We start from the raw sequence: 12189 nt of genomic DNA on the forward strand, positions 1-12189 counted from the left end.
GACTGTAGTGTCTGTGGCAGAGTGAGATGATTAGGAGCAGGTATGGATGATCAGGGAATTTGGATGTGGTGGCTGGCTGGACCAAGTGAGGGCGTGACAACAGGTGACCAGGATCAATATATCAGCAAGAGGCTCATATCAGCTTATTTAATCAATTACAATGTTTTTTTTTATTATTATGTCTAATTATTACTTCCTACCTTGCTTTCTTAAAAAAAGAAAAAAAAAAAACTGGGCAGGACAGGTTAAAAAGAGAGAAAGAAAATAAGAGAATGTTGCTGCAGCAGATTCTAGATTCAGACTCTGAAGATCATTTATGTAAAATAAAGATCCAAAATAATTGTTACGACCCCTCGGTGGACTAGGGGCAAGAGGGGTAGCAACAAATAAGGCTGGAGGCAAATACTCACAATATGAGTGATTTATTTACAACAATAAAATAAAAATACAAAACAAGGTAGGGTGCCGGTATTAAAAGTCACCAAACGAAAAAGAAGGCACCATAACAACATACGTTTCTTGTTAACTCCGACCATAAAAGTGTAACTCGTTATACTCAATAGCAAACCAACTTAGACTGTCCTGAAATCAGGTAAAACCCAAAGCGCCAACTTAACAACAAAAGGAAGAACAAATAAACAAAACCATAAACAAAAGGGAGATGTCTTACTAGAGGCCTAAAGCAGTCAAACTTATGAATACCAAGTCTAGTCACACAAATACCAATATCCTAAACCCCACTGGATAACAATGATCATCTAAATGCACACACAGGTGCAGTCACTAGACACACGGAGCAAGTGGCGAGCTGTGCTGTAATCACACACAACTGCCTAGACTGAGGGCAGTTCCAGCCTTATATAGCAGAGCCGAGTTCCGGGATCACCTGCAAGCATTCACACATTTACATACAAGCCCTCTGGCTGGCAGGCCTGGGCCGTAACAATACTGAATCAAAAACGTTCTTTTTCATTGTTTCATATTAAAAAATAAACTTCATATTTCCTGGAAATCGACTTTACATCATCCTGACATGAGACAGAAAGTTTCTGAGCTGTAGCAGCTTTTTCTCTATTTCCTCTTCTGTAATTTTCTTTCTAGTTTCCATGTTTCTGAAAATGAAAAACAGGAATAAACCTCCATCAGAACCAGACAGAACTGGTTCTGTTCAGAGTCCAGACAGCAGCTCAGGGAAACGCTGCCCTCTGCTGCTCACAGGAGGAAACACACCTTCCAGCTTCTACCTGCAGGTTAACAGATGATGGAGGCTTTCAGAGACCTGGACGGGTTTTCTCTGTCCACCTTCTGCTGTAGAGACTCGGACCGAACCTGAGAGTCCAACACCAAGTCTCAGACTGGAGTCCAGCCTGGAATCAGTCCCTTGCTGGACTTCCTCCATCTTCTTGTGGACCATCATCTGGATGCTGTGGTGGTCCAGCAGACCTGATCCTTCCAGCTCAGATTTATCAGCATTAAACCCGTCCAGTGGGACCTGGACACAGTTCAGTTTCCACCTGTGAAGCAGGACCTGGGTCCTGTTTTCCTCTTAGGAACGCTGGAGTTTATGAGTAGAGAAGAAAAGGATGGAAAGATAAAGAGGAAGAAGAGATGGACTTCAGAGTTATTAAATCACTGCAGATCAGATCAGCCTGTCAACAGGCAGCAAACCCTGATGATGTGATTAGAAATATAGTCGCCCTGACTGGAGCCACTTTCATTCATCTCCTGTTCATTGGCGATTAGCCGCTGATGTAACTCACACAATAACATTCATCCTGAAATCATGCTGCTGGTAGTTTTATTTTCTTCTTCATGTCTGAGGGGAAAGTTCATCATCATCATCAAGAAAAAAGGTTCAAGAAGAGTCCCAACAGAAAGAAACAATATTAAATGATTAAACAAAACAAAGGAATGAAACATGATGGAAAACATTAAAACATCAAAAATCAAATTACAATGAGTTAGTAGATTGAAACAAAACAGAAAATTAAATTTGGGATTAAATATCAAAACCACATACACTTAAAAGAAAGAGAAATAACATCATATATTTTCCACTAATTAAATATTTTCACAAAAAGTCTAAAATAATCTGAATGAAAATAAAGATAAAATTTATATGTGAAGGTTTGAATGAAAATTCTTTAAATTCTACATTTCAAGTAGAAAGTCAAACATTTGTGGTGAAAAATGAAGCAAAACATGAAATTTGTGATGTGAAAATGAATCTTTAATTCAACATGTGAAAATGTGAGAAAGTCCAAATAAAGACAGAATGAAGCAAACAAACTAAGAGTGAAACACTGGGAGGATTTTCATTTCCAGCATCATGAAGTGGAACTAACTGCAGCTGACATGAAGTCAACACAACATCCTGATATTCAGTGTGAAGCTTTGACTGGAAACAACATGTGGATCCTGGAAGAAGCACAGCTTCCATCTTTAAAGGACTGGAAGAGGAAGAAGTTTCCAAGGAACCATTTAGAAGAGTTTCACACACAAACTGATTGAATCCATGAATCTGAAAAGATGTTTCTGAGTGAAAGAGACAGACATGTACAGACTGAAGTATCTGTTCACCAGTCAGAGTTTCTCTGCTACCATCACACTCTTTACACTCAACACAGACGCACCCAGGAACCAGACCAGGAACCAAACCAGGAACCAAACAAGGACGGAAATCTGGAACCAGACCTGGAACCAGACCAGAACCCAAATCCAGCATAGAGAGGATGAGTGAATGTGGTGATGAAGGTGTGGAGGTGGATCAGTGAGTCAGAGGAGACTCTGTAGAAGGACAGAGAGCCAGCAGGACAGTCCACATACACTGCTACTCTGTTAGAGACAGAGGAGGAGGAGGAGGAGGAGGAGGAGGAGGAGGAGGAGATGAGTGTTTCTCTGTCTTTGTGCCAGACAGAGTAACCTTTATCATCAGAGCATCTCAGACTCCAGGACTTATCATTGAATCCAAACCAACAGTCTCTGTCTCCTCTCCTTCTGATTTCTCTGTAACTCACTGATATATAAACGTCTCCTCTCCACTCGACCTCCCAGTAGCAGCGACCAGTCAGAACATTTTCACACAGCAGCTGAGGACACCAGTTATCATCAAATCTGTCTGGATGATCAGGATATGACTGAAGCTCCTTCACATGTGTCACCTTCCTGTTGTTGTCAGACAGTTGAAGGTTTTCGCTCACTGTGTTCATGTGGATGGTGAGTGGACAGGAATCTGATGGAGAGAACAAACACAATCCAGCTGCAGTTATCGATCTATTGACACTTTGATGCTGACTGATGAATGAGTGATAGGACAGTGTGAAGATGGTTGAATGTGATGAATCCAATGAAAAACACACTTACACTTCCTCAGACCTCCTGGTCTCAACCATGGTTCTCCAGCAGGCTCCACCCTGAAAGGAGGAGGGGGTCAGAGCATGCTAACATGGACATTACATGGCTCTCATACACACTTTGTTCTACACTGAGAAAGGAACAGTCCAACATCTGGACACGTCCACCTGATTGGAGCATCTCCAGACTAGAAGGAGCAGAATCAGGAAGCTGATTGGTCCACACCCACACCAAGAAAACTGCTTTGTGGAAGTCCCAGTTTCTTCTTTCAACCATCTTCTCCTTTTCATCTCTTCACAGATGAAGAACTCTGCAGAAACTCCTGATCTAACCAAGAGCTGCATCTTCTCTCTGCCCTGAAGTCTTATTGATCAGCTTCTGACAATAATCTCCTCTGCAGAGCAGATTGGCTCAGATTCTTTGTTGTGATCAGCTGGGAAATGTTAAAGTGCTTCTTTTCCTGCACATGAAGCTAAATGACTGTCAGAGACTCTGTTTGAGGCCATGATGTGTGTGTTTGGAGCTGTGACGGCTTGTTTCCTACTGACCACTAACAGCTGCTTCATCATCACACTGAGGATTTGTTCCCTCACATTATTCCTGCAGATCCTGCTGCTGTGTGGACACAAACACATTTCTTTCTAAAGCAGGAACAAATCAGAGGGATCAGCAGCATCAACTCACCACACTTCTTCCACATCTGATCCAGTCTGCTGATTCATTTCCAGTTTGAAGTGCAGCCACATCACCAGCTTCTACTGACTCCAACATCTACACTGTTATTGAAGCTGATTGATCATCTGATGGATGATTGAATTAGTAATTACTGAATCAGCAGCATGGGATCATCAAAGCTCTTGGAGAGTCTTCTACTCACATATCTGCTGTGAGCAAAGGAAAAAGGCTCCTACATGTGTGATGGTTCATATAACACTCATATCCAGCATGAAGCAGGACTGAGTGAAGGACAGAGAAAATGTCTGCAGATCTTCCTCCTCTATCAGACATTGTGTGGCTGCAGCAGCCTCTCCATACCTGAGTCTGTGTGGATCCTTCAGTGCAGCCATCAGCAGCTTCACTCCTGAGTCTCCTGGATGGTTGTATCTCAGGTCCAGCTCTCTCAGATGGGAGGGGTTGGAGGTCAGAGCTGAGGCCAGAGAAGCACAGCCTTCCTCTGTGATCAGACATCCTGACAGGCTGCAGAAAACAACACGTATGACAGAAACTCTGAGAGAACTGCTGTGAAACTAAAGCTGAACGTCATCAGATGTTATTAGCTGTATGTCCTCATTTGTTCCAAGTTTACGACTTCATGGGTGAATTTTTGACAAATGTCAAATTTCCAGGTTTCTCCAGAGATCCACCAATCATGTTTTCAGGGGAGTTTGTATCTTTTTAAAGGCATCAGTCCTTCATTCAGCCTGGTGGAGTTAGAGAGAGGCTGCTCTGTGGACTCTACTTATTCTGGTTAAAACACTAGAAGCACTCAGCATGCAGACCTCGGCCAAGCCATTATATATTTTTTAACAATGATTGTGGGCATTATTGTTAGAGTTAGAAGCTCTAAAGTTAAAATAATCCCCATCTTTCCATGGGCAGGCACAAGTCACATTATGTGACCATGAACAGCTTGCCCGTGTTGTTCCATAAAGTGATCATCTGCCAGCAAATGATTAGATGGCCATGGAAGCGTGCAGCCTGTTAGCGTCGTGTCGCTCAGTTTCTCTCTGTATAAAACCAAAATAACACGCAAATCCACAGACAGTATGTCCATATTACCAAAGAAAATCTGCTTCTATGAATATTTTATTGGATTAATTACAATTACAGACGAAGAGGGGCTGTAATCAGAAACAATATTCAGACATGTTGCTGCTTCACTGTTTAGGCTTCATATGTTTGCTTTCTGCTTGTCTATTTATAAAATGTAAAGTCCAGTTAGTTTATGATTTATGTGTTGATTTACAAAGTTTCATTTTCACTAATGTTCATGACTTATTTTTAATTGATGACAGTACATTTCTTGTCAATAAAATGCAGAATCTACGTTAATTTGGTCTGCCTCAGTTAATTTCACATGCTGTTGTGCAAATGGAATAGACAACAGGTGGAAATTATAGGCAATTATAAAGACGCCCCCAATAAAGGAGGGTTCTGCAGGTGGTGACCACAGACCACACCTCAGTTCCTGCTTTCTGGCTGATGTTTCGGTCACTTTTGAATACTGGCGGTGCTTTCACTCTAGTGGTAGCATGAGACGGAGTCTACAACCCACACAAGTGGCTCAGGTAGTACAGCTCATCCAGGATGGCACACCAATGCGAGCTGTGGCAAGAAGGTTTGCTGTGTCTGTCAGTGTCATGTCCAGACCATGTCCAGACCAGGAGACAGGCCAGTACATCAGGAGATGTGGAGGAGGCCGTAGGAGGGCAACAACCCAGCAGCAGGACCGCTACCTCCACCTTTGTGCAAGGAGGAACAGGAGGAGCACTGCCAGAGCCCTGCAAAATAACCTCCAGCAGGCCACAAATGCGCATGTATCTGCTCAAACGGTCAGAAACAGACTCCATGAGGGTGGTATGAGAGCCTGAAGTCTACAGGTGGGGGTTGTGCTTACAGCCCAACACCATGCAGAACGTTTGGCATTTGCCAGAGAACACCAAGATTGGCAACTTCGCCACTGGCGCCATCACAGATGAAAGCAGGTTCACACTGAGCACATGGGACAGACGTGACAGTCTGGAGACGCCGTGGAGAACGTTCTGCTGCCTGCAACGTCCTCCAGCATGACCGGTTTGGCAGTGGGTCAGTAATGGTGTGGGGTTTCTCTGCGCGTGTTCTTGAATACAGCAGTTTCACTTATATCTATTATCATATTTTTTTTTTCTTTTTTTTATTATTTCTGTTCTTATTATTATTATTACTCTTACTCTTATTATTATTATTGTTACTATTATCAACTAGTTGTGTAATGACCTACTGGCTAGGATGATCTTAGCTATATATGTTGTAAGTAGTATGGATTACATGGTCTTCTGTATGATGTTTCAAGTCCCCACCCGCACTCCCCACACCCTTTCTGTCCCTCTCTCTCCCCTCCCTCTTCTCTCTACTTTCTTTTCTCTCTCTCTCTCTCTGTCCCCTCCGGTCGAGTCCAGCATTAAGAGTCTGATTTAATAAAGTTTCTCATGTCATCAAGAGGGACTTTATACATGTAGTATAAATCCCTGCTTGATAGAGTAAAATTGCCCAGCACCAGACAGCAGCCAGACAATCATTCTGTTTGCAACGATGCTGGACAAGACAGGTTAAAAAAAAAAAAAAAAAAAAAAAGTAATGGTGTGGGGTGGCATTTCTTTGGGGGGGGTCACACAGCCCTCCATGTGCTCACCAGAGGTAGCCTGACTGCCATTAGGTACCAAGATGACATCCTGAGATCCCTTGTGAGACCATATGCTGGCCCTGGGTTCCCTCCTAATGCAAGACAATGCTAGACCTCATGTAACTGGAGTGTGTCAGCAGTTCCTGCAAGATGAAGGCATTGATGGTATGGACTGGCCCGCCCGTTTCCCAGACCTGAATCCAATTGAGCACATCTGGAACATCATGTCTCGCTCCATCCACCAATGCCACGTTGCACCACAGACTGTCCAGGAGTTGGTGGATGCTTTAGTCCAGGTCTGGGAGGAGATCCCTTAGGAGACCATCCACCACCTCATCAGGAGCATGCCCAGGCGTTGTAGGGAGGTCATACAGGCACGTGGAGGCCACACACACTATTGAGCCTCATTTTGACTTGTTTTAAGGACATTACATCAAAGTTGGAATGTGTTTTCCCATGTTAATTTTGAGTGTGACTCAAAATCCAGACCTCCATGGTTTAATAAATTTGATTTCCATTGATAATTTTTGTGTGATTTTGTTGTCAGCACATTCAACTATGTAAAGAACAAAGTGTTTAATAAAAATATTTAAAAATTTCATTAATTCAGATGTAGGATGTATTTTAGTGTTCCCTTTGTTTTTGAGCATTGTATATAAAAACTTTTCCCCAAAACTCAACTGGCTGGGTGGGAGGCTATTCATCCACAGCTTGAGTCCTCTACCAGAGTCCTGGGAGCTTGAGGGAAGTGAATGTAAAATGTTCTGTTTGTAAAACAATTTAAACTTATTACAGAACTTGAACCAAGATTTTAAACATTCTGAGAGGTTCAGGATGTGGGACTGGTTACTTGTTCTGGTAAGTTCATATGGTTTAAGAGGCCTAAATCAGAGACAACCATACTAAAACCTTCCACAGGTTTTTAGTCAGAAAAGTGTAACTACACCCCCCTACTTTTTGTATAACTCCAATCACTGCCCAGTTTTGAAAAATTGCTGAAACTGCAAGAGTTAAGTTTTAAACTCCACTTAACTGCCTCCCACCATCCAAAGATATGCATGTTAGATTAATTAATTACTATAGGAATGAGTGGTCGTTTGCCTCTCTGTCTTGGCCCTGTGTTGGACTTGGGACCCGTCCAGAGTGTACCCTGCCTCTCACCTGTTAATTGCTGAGATAGGCTCCAGTTTCACCGTGACCTTTAAATGAACTCAAGTATAAAAAATGGATGGATGGATGGATGGATGTATGTATGGATGGATGAATGGATGGATGGACTGCAGGGGTTGGGGTGTGAGATATGGGGTCATTAAGGAGCAGAGAGTGGGCGGGTCAGGATACACAGGCAGAAATGACTGAATGACTGACAGCAGCTCAGCAGCCACTAGCAAGATGGAGAGTAAGCGAGATTTTCAAAGCATCTCTATTTTTTTTTTTTTTTTAAACTTGTCCTGTCCAGCATCATAGCAAGCAAAATGATAATCTGGTTGCTGTATCGTGCTGAACAAATTTTGCTCTACCAAGGGGAGGCCTATGGGTAAGGCTCCTCTTGATAATGTGATTTATTTATTTATTTATTTACTTTGAATCATGGAATCTATGTAATCTTGCTGGACCTGACCGGAGGCGACAGAAAAAGAAGGCAAATAGCAAAAAAAAGAGAAAAAGGGAAAGAAGAAAGGAGACAAAAAGATCACAGACAGAAGGAAAACGTCCCTACAATCCACACCATCACCACACAACAAACTGTTACACCTGTACATGAACACACCAGAAAACTTCCTACAACTTTTACAAAAGCAGAAACACACACACAGAAAAAAAAAACAACAAAAAAAAAAAAAAAAAACAACAAAAAAAAAAAAAAAAAAAAAAAAAAAACAGGGCTGCCAGTCATTAAGAGTTTTTAAATAATAACCAAATCAAATCAAAAAGACATAACAGCAACCAGATACTAACTCACAGGAAAAATACAATTTTTTTTTTTTTTTTTTTTTTTTTTCCTTTCCTTTTAACAATTATTGCTTAATATTAAAAACCCACTAGACAACTCAGTGACTGTGTCAGCATGCAGAGCATGAGAAACAAGGAGTGATCAGTGATGAAGAGTGGTGAGTGAGATCATGCAAATGCGACCTCGCCTCCACGGAGGCCAGAGGCAGACCAGGGCCTGGGCCGGGCCCTCAGCAGCAGACCCGGAGCACCAACCCATGCCACCCCACCACAAAGACAACTCCAGCCCCACCCGAAGGGCGGCAGAGGAGAGCCCCAGCAAGAGCCCCCCACGGTCCCGGGGCACAGGCCCCAGTGGGCCAAGATCAGCAGCCGCCGGCCCCGCCAGGGACCGGCCCACCCAGGGCAGCCCAAGCGAAGGGCCCAGGGCCCCAGGAGCCCAGAGGCGGCCGCCCCACCCCCCAAAGGCAGAGGGTCCGCAACATGCCCAGGAGGACCAGGCCCCCCCAGACAGCCACCCGGCGTAGGCCAGCACACACCCCGATGTTCCAGCCGCACACCCCGGGAACCAGGGTGCTATTGGCCCCCTCCCCCCACTCCCCATCTACTTCAACCTGCACCCCATATAACCCCACACTCACACCCTCCCCTGTGCCGCACCCACAATCACTCACCACCACACAATCACGCCACACCCAACCCTCCCACCATGCCCCGTGGGGGACACCCCAGGCGGACCAGCGGACAGCGGGCCCCAACCCCCATAGAGCCAGCAGCCCACCAGCGCAGTCATCCCGGGACCCGGGACAATATCAGAAAAAGTTCAGCTGTTTTAAGTTATTGCTGTAAGCATAGTAAAAACTTTTGGTAATGTAGTTTCTCTCCCCATGCTCTGCTCAAACTTCCCACCAGTTCTGTTCTTCTCACTGTTGTCTGTCTCTCAGGTGAAAACGCACCGCGGGCCCTAGAAACCCAGAGCACTTTGCAGCGTTTTCTTCTTGCAGCTGTTCTCGTTTATGCAGCGCTTCTCTGTATTTGCAGTGTTTTCTTTTAGCAGTTTTCATTTATGCAGCGCGTTTCTGTATTTGCAACACGTTTGCACCTGTCGACCACAGTAGTGAAAGAACAAACGTCTGAAACTAGCAAATCCTCACCATATAAGTTCACATCTGTTCATTTGTACTGGTGGGCATGGTTTTCTATGAATAATAATAATAATAATAATAATAATAATGGATTAGATTTATATAGCGCTTTTCAAGGCACCCAAAGCGCTTTACATTGTGTGAATCCATTATTCATCCACTCCTCACTCATACCTGGTGATGGTAAGCTACGTGTGTAGCCACAGCTGCCCTGGGGCAAGCTGACGGAAACGTGGCTGCCAGTCTGCGCCTACGGCCTCTCCGACCATCACCGAACATTCATCCACACATTCATACACCAGCGATGCCAACACTGGAGGCAAGGAGGGTTAAGTGTCTTGCCCAAGGACACAACGACAGATGACTGCGGGAGCGGGAATCGAACCGCCGACCTTCCGATCATTGGACGACCTGCTCTACCGCCTGAGCCACTGCCGCAAGGACCTGCCTATTTTCATCTGAAGGGATGGTTTTAAATTTTCTCATGAAGTAAAGAAGCACCAAGTAAGGCTCAAGTACAGCTGTACATCATCAAAAACAAAACCTGGTTTTACCCTTTTTTTTTTTACCAACAAAATGCTTTTTTTCTTTAAAAATTTTTTTTAAAAATAGAGTATAGATGGTTTTCAACATAATTAAGTAATACTGTGTTATTTCCACAGGATTTCTATTAGTCATTAATAAAAACTAATTTTAAACTCTGACCTGAGAGTTTCCAGTTTGCAGTCTGGACTCTTCAGTCCACCACACAGCTTCTTCACTCCTGAGTCCTGCAGGTCGTTGTTACTCAGGTCCAGTTCTGTCAGACTGGAGGACTGGGAGCTGAGGACTGAGGACAGAGGTCCACAGCTTGTCTCTGAGAGACCACACGCACTCAGCCTGGAGAGAAAGTTACAGAGAAAAACATAAATAACATATGTGACAAAATAATCAGCCCTCATGGTGGATTCAGACTGAAGGACCACCTGTAGAGAAAATCAGGTTTCTAACCTTGTTATCGTGTCCATGTGGTGGATTTTAATGCTCAAAGACATCATTAGTAAACGAGGATTAAGCATGGTGGCTGAGAATTTCCAGATAATCAGTGACAGTCTGAACATTTGATTCATACACCAAAGTACATCATGTACCTCAAGAACTAATCTATTAGGTTGATGGTGAGGCTGACTTCAGATCAGATCAGTAAGGAAGAGTTTCGCATTTATCAGCACATCATGAGCTTTGTGATGTAAGAACTATGTCACACCATCAATGAGCCTGTTTACAAGTACACCAACAATCTGATCAAGATCTGATTCCTGGAGTTAACAAGATTAATCAAGTCATCATGTAGACAAATAATCTGATATCCTTTATCTGATAATCTGGTTCTAATAAATCCTATTAACACGCCTCCGTTCATCCCTAATACTCTGATATCTTAGTGCACATAGACACACATATCTGATTTATTTGGTTGTTCATATATTTGCAAGTGCAACAAACTGTGTTCAAATAAAAGATGGAAGTAATGCAGCCACAAGAAGAGAGGAACAAAAACAAAAAATATGATGACATGCAGCAGTGTGAAGCCAGAGTAGAAACAAAGTAGAGCAGTCCTAGGTCATCTGGTCACACACTACCCATTTTAATGTTGTCCTCTATTCTATTTTGTTAGTTTTGTTTTGTAGTTATAGTTATAGTTGTAGTTATTAATTTAAACTATTTTAATGTTTTTCTCTACAGTGTACGTGGGTGTTTTAAAAGGCACTTTTAAAATAAAATGTATTATTATTATTATTCAAAGGTAGTTTGTTTTGCAGGATTATTAACTTTTAAACTGCTATTAAATTCAAGAGATCTTGGAAGATCTAATTCAGAAGTTCTGCAGCTTTTCACATGAAGCTTTCCCCAAAAAACTGTTCAAATCTCTATTTCATTATTTAATAAAAGAACCCTACTTTGTAGAAACCAATCAGATCTCACTAAATAAAAATAAGTAACAACAGTTCCAAATGTTTAAATGTCTGCAGGAGCAAACTTTAGAGTAATCAGTCTTCTTTTTAAGCTCCATCAGCATTTCCTTCTGATGACACATCTCTCAGGAAGATGAAGATCAGTGAAAATCAAACAACACAGTCTCCTTTAGGAGAGTTGGAAAGAGACTCTCTCAACGTCTACACACCCATATCTTTATGACTTGTTTAAATTTTTACGAGGCTGAGCTTTCTCCTGTGTTCATCTCTGATCTCAGAACCAAACCTGCTCTGCAGAAAACTGGAGCAGCAAAAGTAAGACAAGTAGTTCTCTGTCACATTCTGTCCTATAAACCAGCAGCAGTATATTTCTCCACATTCTGCTATATATGTACTTACA

The 12189-nt window shown here is 42.8% G+C and overlaps 1 protein-coding gene across 1 annotated transcript in view; it reads right to left on the bottom strand.

The window, feature by feature from the left end:
- Positions 1 to 2503: 2503 nt before the first annotated feature.
- LOC121651283 (NACHT, LRR and PYD domains-containing protein 4E-like) overlaps positions 2504 to 12189 on the bottom strand; it is a 13872-nt gene continuing 4186 nt past the window's right edge. The window contains exons 6-11 of the mRNA XM_042003338.1: position 12189; positions 10540 to 10713; positions 4390 to 4551; positions 3364 to 3413; positions 2695 to 3232; positions 2504 to 2646 (exon numbers count right to left, since the gene is read on the bottom strand). The exon at position 12189 is cut by the window's right edge and continues 1797 nt beyond it. Coding sequence (XP_041859272.1) covers positions 2619 to 2646; positions 2695 to 3232; positions 3364 to 3413; positions 4390 to 4551; positions 10540 to 10713; position 12189 — 953 coding nt within the window. The 3' untranslated portion in view covers positions 2504 to 2618. The remainder of the gene's footprint in view (positions 2647 to 2694; positions 3233 to 3363; positions 3414 to 4389; positions 4552 to 10539; positions 10714 to 12188) is intronic.

The sequence above is a fragment of the Melanotaenia boesemani genome, chromosome 2 (genome assembly GCF_017639745.1).
Source record: "Melanotaenia boesemani isolate fMelBoe1 chromosome 2, fMelBoe1.pri, whole genome shotgun sequence".
Lineage (NCBI taxonomy): Eukaryota > Metazoa > Chordata > Actinopteri > Atheriniformes > Melanotaeniidae > Melanotaenia > Melanotaenia boesemani.